The following is a 15536-nucleotide window of genomic DNA, read 5'->3' as shown; positions in this document are numbered from 1 at the left end:
CAGCCATACCCCGGATTTGTTTGTAGGTAATGCCTTCAAAGGAGAAGTAATTGTGGATGAGGCTATAGTTGATCATGGTGACTAGGTAGGAGGTTGTTGGTTTGGAATCCGTCGGGCTTTGGGAAAGGTAGTGTTCAATAGCAGTAAGGCCATGGGCATTAGGAATGTTAGTGTACAGAGAGGTGGCATCAATAGTGATGACCAGGGCACCATGTGGTAAAGGGTCAGGAAATGTGGAGAGTCGGTGGAGGATATGGTTGGTATAGGAGGATAGGTTCCAGGTAATAGGTTGAAGGTGTTGGTCTACGAGATCAGAGATCCTCTCAATGGGGGTACAGTACCCGGCCACAATGGGACAACCTGGGTGGTTATGTTTATGGGCCTTAGGAAGTTGCCTGAGAGTGCAGTCATGTGTGTGAGCTGTGTTTGTGGTGTGTGTATGTGTGTGTGCATGCACATATGTGTATCTGTTTTTGATGAAGGCCAATGGCCCTATGCTTTAATTGTGAAAGTCTTTTTGTTGTGCCTACCTGCAACTGAGCATCTCCTCTATATGGTGGGCAGCAACTTTCCTTCTCATAATATTGTTACATTCCATCCTGGCTTTTTTGTTGTTTGATCCTCAATTATTTGTTGGATGTAATCCAATCTCTGTCTTCATTTACTGTTTTTGCTCTCTACAGCTACCTCTAATACCATGGAAGTCTTAACAGATATCCTAACAGCCTGTCCCTTCTCCTCATCAGTGTTTTCCATATATTCCTTTCCTCTCTGACTCTGTGCAGAACCTCCTCATTCCTTACTTTATCATTCCACCTAATTTTCAATATTTGTCTGTAGCACCACATCTCAAATGCTTCAATTATCTTCTGTTTCAGTTTTCTCACAATCCACATGTCACTACATACAATGCTGTGCCCAAATATACATTCTCAGAAATTTCTTCCTCAAATTAAGGCCTATGTTCAATACTAGTAGACTTCTCTTGGACAGGAATGCCCCTTTTGCCAGTACTAGTCTTCTTTTTATATCCTCCTTCCTCCATCTGTCATTGGTTATTTTGCTGTCTAGGTAGTAGAATTCCTTAATATTGTCTGCTTTGTGACGATCAGTCCTCATGTTAAGTTTCTCACTGTTCTCATTTTTGCTACTTCTCATTACTTTCATCTTTCATCGATTTACTCTCAGTCCGTATTCTGTACTCATTAGATTGTTCATTCCATTCAGCAAATCATGCAATTCTTCTTCACTTTCATTCAGGATAGCAATGTCATCAGTGAATTGTATCACCGATACCCTTTCACCTTGAATTTTAATCCAACTCCTGAACCTTTCTATTATTTTCATCATTGCTTCTTTGATATACAGATTGAACAGTAAGAGCAAAAACCTACATACCTGTCTTACACCCTTTTTAATATGAGCACTTCATTCTTTGTCATCCACTCTTATTATTCCCTCTAGGTTCTTGTACATATCATATATTATGCATCTCTCCCTATAGCTTGACCCTATTTTTCTCAGAACATCGAACATCTTGCATCATTTTACATTGTTGAACACGTTGTCCAGGTCAACAAATCCTATGAATGTGTATTGATTTTTCTTTACTTGTGCCTCCATTATAAACTGCAATGTCAGAATCGCCTCTCTGGTACCTTTACCTTTTCTAAAGCCAAACTGATTGTCTTCTAACACATCCTAAATTTTCTTTTCCATTCTTCTGTCATTTAGAAATTTGTGAAATGTTGAAATGCAAACACAATATGCACTGCATCTGTGCTGTGTGAAATTGCTCCTTTCCACTGTTCATGCAATGATACACATGCAAAATTCCTTTACATTGACACGCTTTTTTGTTCCAGGGTAACAAATTTGTAATACAGAAAATTAGCAAAAACTAATATTGGGTAATGTGGAAAGAAGCAGGTTCATTCAGTATACATACCTTGTCATCTCCAGCATTGTAATACCTGTAGTACACTGCCACAGTGAAGTCATATAAAATTATTATTGTTAGTATCATTACTTGGTAAGTATTGTACTTCATCTCACTCCAGTTCTGGAAGAAAAAAATAAAAAATGATATATTAGTCAAAATGAAACTTAAAACTAAGAGACAATGTATGGAAACTTAAGCAGAAGAAATGTCTATTACACTATAAAAAATTTAAACAGAAGACTAAATAAAACTGAAATTGAAACAAAATAAAATAATATTTTTTCAAGGACGTAAGTATGAGAATTAATATATTAAAATACTGTTCCAGAACATCCTCTGAAGAGCCATTTAAGCCTCAGATATGAGTATAAAATATTGTCAAATATTGCAGTTTGATACCAGTTATGTTGTTATAATTACTATGCGGATTAACAAGGAAGTTCTGGATAGAAATCAAATAGAAAGCTCATGACCACATAAAATTCAAGTATTCTTAATATCCACACTCTGTACTTAGCAGGAATATTTTTGTTAACATTGAAGCCACTAATTAACTGAATTCTTTAATGACTACCACTATTACTTGTATTTTCCTCACATTCTGTTTGCATTGTATACATTGTTTGATCAAAGTTTGCAGTACAATAGGCCAGCAATGTAAAATACTTGCAACATTGTTTGTAATTAAAGAGACATTATGTCATCCTTTATTATAAATGTAAACATACTGATTTTAAGCCCTAGCAATCATTTTGAACTATATGGCTACCATTAAATGAAAACAAATTAAATTTGTAACTCCAATTTATGTTAGGAAAATGACACACTAATATTTTGTTTATAAATTAATCAAATGTAATTTGCATTGTTAATTTCTGTATATTATCTTGTTTCAGATTTCTAAATTGTTTACTTCACAAACTACCTATACATACTCATCAGGAAATAATTTACCTAAATTACTCTGTCCACAGTTTATGTCTGTTTATTAATTTTATATTGTAATTTTGTAAATTTGCATCTTAAACAATACTACTGATTGTTACTGAAAGTATAAATAGATGTGCAACAGCACTGTCATTATGCAGATTGTTGTCAGTTTTCAGAGAGTCAAAATGTAGCCAGTTTGTAATGCCAATTGTTCATTACCGGACACCACCAACAGAGTAATAAAAGAATTCATTGCAACTCCTGAACTTTCATTGATGATTTCCATGATGTGGCAAGATTACTGTTGTTCCTTACAGAAACATTTTATGGACCACAGGAAATCAACAGCAAAGCAGATAGGAAGATCTAAAAGTTGAGTATCAAATTCTACTACCAAGTTTACATCACCCAAGAACTTAACTGACATTTTCATTGTTATTAATTTCAGCCTCAATTTTTGGTACAAACAGTGGAGGAAATTTTTTTATTATTCATGTTTGGTGCGACTAATCAATGAGATTTCAAAGTGAACATTACTGTTTAGTAGTTTTAAATACTCACATTTACTCACATTCACAGCAGTGCTGTTACAATATACAAAGATGAAAGCAGGAAAAACGAATTCTATTAAGTTTTGAATAACATGACTTAGTTGATAAAGAACTTACTGTGATGTATCAGAGCTCAAAAAGTTCAGAGTAGATATTACATATGAGATCTGAAGTATGGAGCAAGTAGCCCTACATGTCATACTATCAGTTACACATTGCAACTAACAATACCTGACAACTCACAGAATTCTCTATTGGGCCATCTTATCATTTACTATTGACAGCCCTCGTCAGGCTTTTAAGTTGACCACCACATAGTGTTACAATATTTGTTCTTTAACATTATATGTGATTATTTTTGTGCAACACCAATACAGTGGAAGTTACAACTTACAGCAGTAATTATGAGGAGTTTAAACAATGGAGAGCCTACAGATGCTGAGTTACTAAAACTTCTTCAGAAGCATTTGCAAGCATAGCAACAGCAGCTGGTTTAGAAACAAAAGCAGTTCCAAATGGTGTTCCTGCATGTGATGAGAACACAGAAAAGTGAGAGATGGGCAAGGTATACTTAGAAAGACATCAGCATCACTTATCAGAATTTAAGAAAACCTCACTGTAAGCTAAAACTTTTGTCACCTGTTAGTGCTTTATCATTTTCTGCAATCTGTATTCTTCAGCTAAATATTATAATCTTGGAGTTGGAATTTATATGGCTCACAAACTTCATTCGAGGTCTGTATAGCTTGGTTAGCAGATTTAAAAATGCTGAGCCACCACAACCAATTTGAGTGCTTAAGTCCTTAGTGACAAGATACCTTAATCCATGGTTTTATGATTATCTTGCCTCTGACAGTGAAATTCACTTAGCAGACCTAATATTACCAGGTCCTAGCTTGGAAAAAGAATTAGTCATATTCTAGAAATGTAATATATCATTGGTTGCAGAAAACATTCTGCAAGGAGGAATGCAAGTTGCTATCCTGAATCCATCTCAGCAGTTTTATGTTCAGTGCCCAGCTGCTGTTGGGCTAAGCAAACCACTAGTCCCTCAGTATTTTTTTATAACATTGTAAACCCCCAATTCCTTGCAGTTGCCACTTCTAAATTTCTTCAGTTTAACTTATAATTTTGCCAGGCTGTCCCATGGCATACTTAACATCTCTGCAATTCTTCTGAGCATGGGTCTAGTTCACTTGTTTCTCAAACACTTCCATCTTGCCTAGGCTGTTTATAGATATTTTGTTTGCAGAACTGACCTCATAAGAGGTGAGTATGGTAATATTGCCAAATGTGTATCATATAATGTGCAGTTTGCTAGAACTTTTTGGGCCAGATGCACTCCATTAAAAGTACTTAGAATCTTGCACCTAACTTTCCAAAAAAGCTTGTTATAGATGACCTTATTAATCAAGTAAAACAACATTTTTAGTTAGTACTATTCATTCAGTCATTCACACCTCATGTTCTGTAAGTCTTATGAAAAAGTCTTCAGCGATGTGTAACAAGCCAAGTTATACATTACCAGGTAGAATTAACCACTGCTATATACTTTGGCAAAGTACACCAACAACAATTATGACTAGTGTAATTCTACTCAAACTGATAGTTAAGGTAATTATTTCTAGATTACTTCACGCACGTATGTTAGAAGGAAAACAGTTACTTTGAAAGAGCCACTGCTCCTCCATTTCCACTACTCATCTCCTGTTTTTATCTAATTCTTTTAACAAAGAATTTATTTAACTTTTCACAGACAACTATCAGCTGTCATATATTGGCAAAGTAAGGATCTAGCTAACTGAAATATTATCATTACACATAATTTACATTCTGAAGTTCAAATATTCTGAAACATTATAGAAAGAATTTGCTTCCTGATTCTACTGGCAACCTTTTACAGACTTTTACATCAGAATATAAAATTCCATTCAGAACCTCGAGAGGTGCGCATAGTCTATTTGAACATTATTTCTACTTCTATTATTGTGGTTGTGAAATAAGGAGTTCATCCCTAAAATGTTCTTCTTAACCATAGATACCATTACGGAGTGTAAGACTGCATGGTTTTTTCTCAAGCTCCTACTCACAACAGTCAAGCACTCCCCAGCCACTGTCAAGTAGTGACTGTTCTATGATTGCCACTGCTGTCCTTACATAGCCAAGCAACTACCTGTGATGTCATTAGTACCCAGTCCAGCATAATACAAGGCAATGGGTTTGTTGCATGCCCACCATGTCTGCTTCAGCATTCTGATGACAGGGTCCCAAGCTGTTCTTAGTTGCAGACCACCATTTCTATTGAGGAAAGAGGGCATTGTCAGAAATTTTAATCTTGAATGCTTCTTTTATATATGTTTAACCATTTGTTTCTTTAACAATGCATGTCTCATCAACTGCAATTCAGTTTCTGTTTTCCAGTGCACTTGCTCGCAAAAGGCAAAGGTCCCAAGTTTGAGTCTCGGTCCGGCACACAGTTTTAATCTGCCAGGAAGTTTCATATCAGCACACACTCCGCTGTAGAGTGAAAATCTCATTCTGGAAACATCCCCCAGGCTGTGGCTAATCCATGTCTCCGCAATATCCTTTCTTTCAGGAGTGCTAGTTCTGCAAGGTTCGCAGGAGAGCTCCTGTAAAGTTTGGAAGGTAGGCGACGAGGTACTGGCAGAAGTAAAGCTGTGAGGGTGGGTTGTGAGTCGTGATTGGGTAGCTCAGTTGGTAGAGCACTTGCCGCAAAAGGCAAAGGTCCCGAGTTCGAGTCTCGGTCCGGCACAGTTTGAATCTGCCACGAAGTTTCATATCAGCACACACTCCACTGCAGAATGAAAATCTCATTCTGCAAACATCCCCAGGCTGTGGCTAAGCCATGTCTCCGCAATATCCTTTTATCCTTTCTTTCAGAAGTGCTAGTTCTGCAAGGTTTGCAGGAGAGTTTCTGTAAAGTTTGGAAGGTAGGAGATGAGGTACTGGCAGAAGTAAAGCTGTGAGGGCGGGTCGTGAGTTGTGCTTGGGTAGCTCAGTTGGTAGAGCACTTGCCCACGAAAGACAAAGGTCCCGAGTTCGAGTCTCGGTCCGGCACACAGTTTTAATCTGCCACGAAGTTTCATATCAGCCCACACTGCACTGCAGAGTGAAAATCTCATTCTGGAAACATCCCCCAGGCTGTGGTTAATCCATTTCTCCGCAATATCCTTTCTTTCAGGAGTGCTAGTTCTGCAAGGTTCGCATGAGAGCTTCTGTAAAGTTTGGAAGGTAGGAGACGAGGTACTGGCAGAAGTAAAGCTTTGAGGGCGGGTTGTGAGTCATGCTCGGGTAGCTCAGTTGGTAGAGCACTTGCTGCAAAAGGCAAAGGTCCCGAGTTCGAGTCTCGGTCCGGCACAGTTTGAATCTGCCACGAAGTTTCATATCAGAACACACTCCTCTGCAGAGTGAAAATCTCATTCTGCAAACATCCCCAGGCTGTGGCTAAGCCATGTCTCCACAATATCCTTTTATCCTTTCTTTCAGAAGTGCTAGTTCTGCAAGGTTTGCAGGAGAGTTTCTGTAAAGTTTGGAAGGTAGGAGATGAGGTACTGGCAGAAGTAAAGCTGTGAGGGCGGGTCGTGAGTTGTGCTTGGGTAGCTCAGTTGGTAGAGCACTTGCCCGCGAAAGGCAAAGGTCCCGAGTTCGAGTCTCGGTCCGGCACACAGTTTTAATCTGCCACGAAGTTTCATATCAGCCCACACTGCACTGCAGAGTGAAAATCTCATCCTGGAAACATCCCCCAGGCTGTGGCTAATCCATTTCTCCGCAATATCCTTTCTTTCAGGAGTGCTAGTTCTGCAAGGTTCGCATGAGAGCTTCTGTAAAGTTTGGAAGGTAGGAGACGAGGTACTGGCAGAAGTAAAGCTTTGAGGGCGGGTCATGAGTCGTGCTTGGGTAGGTCAATTGGTAGAGCACTTGCCTGCGAAAGGCAAAGGTCCCGAGTTTGAGTCTCGGTCCGGCACACAGTTTTAATCTGCCAGGAAGTTTCAGTTCAAGATATTGTTATGCCAAAAGTTAACCGCCCTTTTTTCATCCCCCACTTTAAATGTTCCTCACCCGTTGTAAAGGAAAATGCTATAAGAATATTTTAGGAAAGAATGAATCATCTCCATGTTCTTGGTAAACTGCTCCCCTTTTTTCCATCCTGTAAATTGTTTCTGAATTGTGTAAGTGTGTTAGCTTTTACAGTTCTGTGAAATTTGACCTTTTCCTTTCTTTATTATACCTGAGTGATAGGGATTCTTTATTGCTGCCATTTGACCATAATGGTCAGATAAACTATATATTATGGAGTCCAAAATGTATTTCCTGAAAAACAGTTGGGTTTTGTGACAAATTATCAATTGCTGCTACACTAAGTCTTTATACTCTTGCTGCTAACGTTAATTTGTGGATAAAACAAAACTGGAAATCAATAATTCTGGGTGCCCTCAATCAGACCAATCAAAGATGATCTCTAAATTGTTGTTGTGATCTTCAGTCCAGAGGCTGGTTTGATGCAGCCCTCCACGGTAATCTATCCTGTGCAAGCTTCTTTATCTCCAGGTAACTACTGCAACCTACATCCTTCTGAATCTGCTTAGTGTATTCATCTCTTGGTCTCCCTCTATGATTTTTACCCACCATGCTTCACTCCAATATTAAACTGGTGATCGCTTGCTGCCTCAGAACATATCCTACCAAATGATCCCTTCTTCTAGTCAAGTTCTGCCACAAATTCCTCTTTTCCCCAATTCTATTCAGTACCTCCTCATTAGTTAGTGATCTACTCATCTAATCTTCAGCATTCTTCTGTAGCACCACATTTTGAGTGCTTCTATTCTCTTCTTGTATAAACTAGTTATCATCCATGTTTTGCTTCCATAATGGGTACACTCCACACAAATACTTTCAGAAAAGACTTTCGGGCACTTAAATCTATACTTGATGTTAAAAAATTTCTCTTCTTCATAAACACTTTCCTTGCCATTTCCAGTCTACATTTTATATCCTCTCTACTTTGACCATCACCAGCTATTTTGCTCCCCAAATAGCAAAACTCATTTACTACTTCAAGAGTCTCAGTTCCTAATTTAATTCCCTCAGAATTGCCAGATTTAATTTGACTACATTCCATTATTCTCGTTTTGCTTTTGTAGATCTTCATCTTATATCTTTCTTTCAAGACACTGTCCATCCCACTCAACTGCTTTTCCAGCTCCTTTGCTGTCTCTGACAGAATTACAGTGTCATCAGCATCAAAGTTCTTATTACTTCTCCTTGGATTTTAATTCCTACACCAAATTTTTCTTTTGTTTCCTTTACTGCTTACTCACTATACAAATTGAATAACATTGGGGCTAGGCTACAGCCCTGTCTCACTCCCTCACCAACCACTGCTTCCCTTTCATGCCCATTGACTCTTATAACTGCCATCTGGTTTCAGTACAAATTGTAAATAGCATTTCACTCCCTGTATTTGAACCCTGCCACCTTCAGAATTTGAAAGAGAGTATTCCACTCAACATTGTCAAAAGCATTCTCTAAGTCTACAAATGCTAGAAACATAGGTTTGCCTTTCCTTAATCTATCTTCTAAGGTAAGTCGTAAGGTCAGTATTTCCTCACACGTTCCAACATTTGACCGGAATACAAACTGATCCTCGACAATAATGTGTTAACTATGCTGTTGGTAGTAATTCATTACTAAACCTACTCCTGCATTACTCCAATTTGATTTTGTATCTAAATTAAAATTAAATAATCACATGGCACTTCTGGACAGGAACAGCCCTCTGCAGTTGTTTGACTGCCTGTTGCATTTCTTTCTGTTTGATGCCACTTTGGCATCTTGCATGTGCAAGAAGGTAAGATGAAATGAGGAGGTCAGTGCAACCACCCTCACAATTAATAAAATTTTCCATGCTATTATACTGTGGTCAAATGGATTTCACTTTAAAACCAAATGCTTCATCTCCATCTGCAGAGGACATTATCAAGGGAGATTGTAGCTTTGTTGAATGTTTGATTCACACCCTCGCTCACTATTGACTACAGTAAAATTAAGCTTCTGTGATCTGCACAATGGCTTAACATCACGTTTTGAATATGTGAGTGCTATTGGCCATTAGCGACTGTATTCTTTCACTGTTGCCATCATCCCATGGTGGAAGACTGGTACACATCTTCTGCAGTACCGGAATCCAAATGTCATTCAATTTCACACCATCCTCATACCTATCGAAATTCCTGGAGTGTTTTGCAATCTCTATAGCCTCTCTGTATAGCCTTTCATGGTATCCGCGTGTGGCTGCCAATACTTGAGTCCTATCAAACGGACTGTGGTGGTCTCCTGGCTGTAAGGCATGTTCCACAACAGCTGATTTGTCAGTCTCCCCTCTTCTGCAAATTGCCCTTGTGCTCTTCCTTGTGACCGTTCTTTTTGTAGTACCCATGTACACCTCCCCACAACTACATGGAATCCTATAAATTCTAGCTTTTTCCAGCAGATGGTGAGCCACATTGACTGATTTTAGGTGATCTTTAGGTGATCTTCCATGTAGGTGTGCAGGTTACTGTGATGTTCCACTTTCTCAGAATTTTTTCTATGTAGTCAGTCACATCCTTGATGAATGGCAGGAAAACTTTTGATTTCACCAGCACTGTCCATTGCTATAATTTCTACATAGTGGTCAGGGGACATGGTTTTAAAAATGACCAAAAATCTGAAAAAAAAATTCTTGGTCCATAGCAAAGAACATTTCATGCTGATTTCAAAAATGTATAGTTTATGGGCATTAGCATTTTCTGTTCATTCTAAAATTGAGGTTGAACATAATGTTGCACAGGGGCCACACCCATCAGTCAGTCTGAAGTGCATCAGAATACATGATGCATTATTTTGTTCTTCTGTTTTTTCCATCACTAGTTACAGATCATTAACATGGGTGTATTCTAGAAGGCACTGACACCTGGAACCAAAGTACAAGCATGTCTAGATGGCTATGGTTTGAATGTAAACAAAGATCTGATTTCGGAATTTCATATGTGTTTAGCCCCAAACAATAGTTTCACACAACCAGTTCCAGACACAACTGAATAATACACATCAGTTGCTTCAAAAGTCACCTGCAGTAATTGTGTCTACAGTCAGTGCTTCTAGACGTAAACTTTCACTTTCTGAATGTAATAAGAACAAGCTTAGTATTGTTGTGAGCAGCAATGACAGAAATGTTATTGTGAACCTAAATATGCAATCAAGACTTTTGAAGAGTGCTGTGAAATGTAAGTACTGCGATTGTGAAGATAGTATTGATGTTTCTGAGGACATTTCAGCAAGGAAGGGTCTTTCAAGTCAGTTAGTGTTTGCCTGTAACTCATGTAGGATGTACAGTGATACTATGACATCACCAGTAACTGACAGTTGACATTACAGTGTAAATATTCAGCTTGCTTATGCAATGTGATGTATTGGAAGGGGAAGGAGAGGTGACCAGACTTTTTGTGCAGAGATGGATTTGCCCCCACCTCCACTGATGTTTGACAGATACAATAAATTAATACATAATGCTTTATGTTGTGTAAGTGAACATTCAATGAAAAGAGCAGCGGAAGAAGCAGTAGCCTTGTCTGAGAATACAGACATTGTAGCAGCATTTGATGGATTTTGGCAGAAGAGAGGTCATACTTCTCGGAATGGGGCTGTAACTGCCACGTTTATTGAAACTGGTAAGATACTGGACATGAATGTCTAACAAAGCACTGCCAGGGCTGTTCAAGTAAATTTATTGGCACCCATGTTTGTGTAAAGAACTTTGATGGCCCAAGTGGAAACATGGAAACAAAAGAAGTTCTAAACATTTTTAGAAGATCAGAGGTCAGTCATGGTGTGAGGTATGTAGGCCACCTTGGGTATGGGGACTGTAAAGGACACACTGCTGTTGTTAATGACAGACCATATGGGGACACTCTGATAGAAAAGCTTGAACGTGTTGGGCATGTACAAAAAGGAATGAGAGTTTGACAGAAAATTATGTAAAGACTTCAGAGGAAAAAAACTGTCAGATGGAAAATGCGTAGGTGGTCCAGGTTGTCTTACAAAAAGTGAAATTGATTCTTTGACTCAATATTATGGATTAGCAATAAGGAGAAATGTAGGAGATTTGGAGAACATGAGATGAGCTGTTTGGGCAACATCGTTTCACACAGTGTCTACAGATGAAACCCACAGTATGGTTTGTGTCCAAAAGGGAAAGATTCGTGGTGCAACTACTGGTTGAGCAATGCTACAGGTATACAATATACCCACAAGCATTCCTTACCACTTGCTGTAATGGAGGCAATTAGGCCTATATATAGGGATCTGACAAATAAAAATCTACTTAGGAAATGTATACATAGTCTCTCTCAGAATGCAAATGAAAGCTTCAACAGCTGTATGTGGGAGACAATACCCAAAACTGTAGTTGTTGGGCTGACAGTGCTCAAGATTGGTGTAATGGATGCAATAATAACATTCAATGATGGTATAATTTCAAGGATCAATGTTATGAAGAAATTGAACATCCAGATGGGATGCAATATGACTTCGGGTATAACTGCTATTGATAAAGCAGCAGGTAACCAAAGCAGAGACAGCTGCAGAAGCTACTACCAAGGAGTCAAGGATAAAGAAAAGAATGAAGAGAAGAAGTATGGAGGGTAAGGAAACAGGAGGACAACTGGACTATGCAGCTGGAATGTTCTAGACGAGTATAGTGGTAAGTTAATAAATCTGTAAATCTTCTTTTGTGATTTATCAAAAACTTGACTTTTCATCATTCAGGTACATTTTTCTCCTAAATGGCTGAAGCTTAACTCACAAAAATTGGTACAGATATTTAGAATGACCTCCTCTACCTCCCTTGCCTAATATTTCCTGAAAAATCTATAACGTGATGATGATATTGGTGATATTTGAGCTACATTTTTAAATACTTTTGTTGTAATAAAATAAATCACTTATCTTTTTCAGAGATCAGCATCAGGGAAGGAAACTGGAGACATAAAACACTTATGTGAATGTTGTCTGTACTTTGATTCTTTTTCCAAGCTGTGCAGTCAGTGGTTCCAAAGGAAACGGTACTGCAATGAAATAGTGTTCTATTTTTTATACTGTTATAAATATTGTTGTCAGTACCAAAATATAATAAATATCTCAATGATGTTTCAGGAAATGCTTTGACTAATGACCCTAACTGTGTATAAGAATTTTGAACTATCTCTCATTTATAGATCAGGTGCACTATGAGGGTGAAGATAATGCTAAAAATGCAGTCCGTTCAGGGGCGTGACCCTTTAATGCTCTTTTCACCTCAGTGAATGAATAACCATTCTTGAGCAACACATTGGTGAGATGTTTTAATTCTACATCTAGCATCTCTGGTTTGCAGATTTCCCTTGCTCTATCTGCCAACATTTTCATGATGCCTCGCTTTTGTTGTGGGTGGTGTAGGTAATGGTCTGTGAGCATGGGTTTCTGGTAAACCATGTGGCCCAAGCTACCATCTTCTTTCTTGAAAACTAGTACATCAAGAAAATTTACTCTTCCATCTGCCTCCTCCTCCTCCTTGGTAAACTGAATCTTTGGATTGATCCCACTCAAATGTTTGTGAAAACAATCCAGTTCCTCCTCGCCATACTGCCACAGAACAAACATATAGTCCATGTAATGGAACCAGATATTTGGTTTATTGTTCACAGTTTCCAGTGCCTGCTCCTCGAATTTTTCCATAAAGAAGTTCACTGCTTAAGGGGCACCTCATAGCGACACCATCTGGCTGTTCATAGAACTCTTCATTCCTTTTGAAATACATAGTGTGAGACGGTATTTAAACAGTTCTGCAACACTGGGAGGAAAAATCCAATTCAGCTGTACCAGTCTTCCACCATGTGATGATAGCAACAGCGACAGTGGCCAATTGTGCTCGTGTATTCAAAACATGTGACATCATTCCACTGCATGGGAGCTCGCAAAAGAGGAACTTTGCTGTAGTCAGTAGTGAGCCAGGGTGTGAATCGGACATTCCACAAAGCTACAATCCCCCTTGAAAAATGTCCTCTACAAATGGTGACAAAACATCAGGCTTCAAAGTGAAATCCATTCAACCACGGCAGAGTAGCCCAGAATATTTTATTAATTGTGACATTTTGGGCCATGAAAGTTTACATTTTACAATATAACCACCCCATCCCCAAGTGAAGAAAATCTACAACTTGGCTGAGAAGCAAACCTGGAGCTCCAAGATCAAGAGGCAGCAACAGTAACCTCTACCTCCAAGCCATGGACAAATCTGTACTGAACTTTCACACACAATCATTTACCAGTTATTTCTACTAACTTTTTAGTAGTCCCCACCCCCAGCTGTGCAATGAAATTTAAAACATTTCCTTTGTGGTCTTATGAATTATTAGAACTGCTGTCTTGTATGTTATTCAGTATGTGTTAGTGAAGTATGGTACTCACATAGTTGAGACAAGACAAAGGTTCCAGGTTCGATTTCTGATCTGGATCACAATCTAATCAGCCAGAAAGTTCCACTATTAACACCAACTGTTCAGCTATCTTAGCAGCAGACCTCTTCAGGGTGAGTAAATTGAGGAGGACAGCTACAAAGACAGCTGAAACATTGCTTTTAATAGTTGTTTTAGTTTCAAACTGATGCAGCCCCATTCCTAAAAAAGATTTTGTTCAAATTGTAATATTTTTTGATGTGTTGATTATTATATATGATTTTCAGTCCTACTTTTAGACTTACTCTATTGAGTTGTCCCATTCATTGCTTATGTATTTATCTGCACTATATGCAATTAGTACAATGTAATAATCAAAATTAAGATGCTTTGTATATGCTCCAATAACACAAATTCTTTCTTCCTTTTCCCAGTTTAATATCTGTTACTATTCTATAGGACTACTGATAAATGTTTTAATAATATGGTATTTCCTTTTTCTGACACCTATTTCATTTTTCTCATGGAAAAGTTTAATGGAAGATGCACCATTGATGAATACATACTTCTGCACACTAACATAGCTTGATATAACCCCTTTCTCTTGATAACTGTTAGTTTGGTTATTGCTATGGTCACCCTGACAAAATCCATTAAGTCATGTCAGGACAAGTATCCAGCAATCCCTTGTAAAATATTCCTCATTTTTCAGCCATGGGCAATTTTAAATTTATTATCTGTCCCTGACAAATTGACAATTTGTAATTCTGAAACACATTAAACTTAACTCTTTAATCATGAAATTTTAGGAAACTGGCTTATCTCTTGCTTAGGCCACCATTAAGTGATGGTATTCAAGGGTCATGTGTTCCATACAACACACTCATGGATGTCAAAATCAGCTGTCCAAGTGGAGCCATTACTTCTCCTTTGAGTAGGTCCTCAGTTGTCAACAGAAGTCTGAGTATATGCTGTTCCAGTTCTTCCACAAAGGAACGGAATCCAGAAAAAAACCTCTGGATCCTCTGTGTAGCAGTAAGATAGCAAATCCTCTCAGCTACAGAGGCAAATACTCTAAACATGTAGATTAATTTAAGTACTTCTGAAAAATCAGCGTGGCACAATAAATATGAGTCATTGCACAAACATATCACAGAATTCTCACAAACAGAATAATTCATTATATGTCACAGAGAAAACTATATGCACTTTATCACATTCTCACCATTTCAAGAAAAAGACTCACATATACAATAATCTGCTAAAATCCTTAAAGAGCTGCTTACCAAGAAAATAGCAGCTATATGAGCAAACAGAAGAGCATAGACACCTCCAGATGCACCTGCAAGGAAAACTACTGGATCAAAAACAGACGTGAGGAGGGCACCAAATATGACTCCAGAAGAGTATACTGCCAGCATCCGCCGCCTTCCGTGGACCATTTCAAGGGGCACACCCAGCAGAAGCTGCACTACGACATTAACAATTAGGTGTGTTGTCCTGTGGAAAACAAAAACTCATCTGAGACAAAGGGGAAACATATAGCTTAATGTATCATGAAATAAAAATTAAAATTGTAAGAAACTGGAATGCAGTAATGAGAACTGCTTGTTGAACGCT

General features: G+C 38.3%; 1 protein-coding gene across 3 annotated transcripts in view; it reads right to left on the bottom strand.

Moving 5' to 3' along the window:
- The window catches only part of LOC126203904 (protein rhomboid-like), a 129545-nt gene that overhangs the window by 35405 nt on the left and 78604 nt on the right, over nucleotides 1–15536 (bottom strand). For all 3 annotated transcript variants that reach the window (XM_049938293.1, XM_049938291.1, XM_049938292.1), the window contains 2 exons: nucleotides 15203–15416; nucleotides 1949–2062 (listed from right to left, as the gene is read on the bottom strand). In XM_049938293.1, the coding sequence (XP_049794250.1) occupies nucleotides 1949–2062; nucleotides 15203–15416 (328 nt within the window). The remainder of the gene's footprint in view (nucleotides 1–1948; nucleotides 2063–15202; nucleotides 15417–15536) is intronic.

The sequence above is a fragment of the Schistocerca nitens genome, chromosome 9, assembly GCF_023898315.1.
Source record: "Schistocerca nitens isolate TAMUIC-IGC-003100 chromosome 9, iqSchNite1.1, whole genome shotgun sequence".
Classification (NCBI taxonomy): domain Eukaryota; kingdom Metazoa; phylum Arthropoda; class Insecta; order Orthoptera; family Acrididae; genus Schistocerca; species Schistocerca nitens.
The sequence above is the reverse complement of the archived record's forward strand: the minus strand, read 5'-3'. Positions and strand labels throughout refer to the sequence as shown.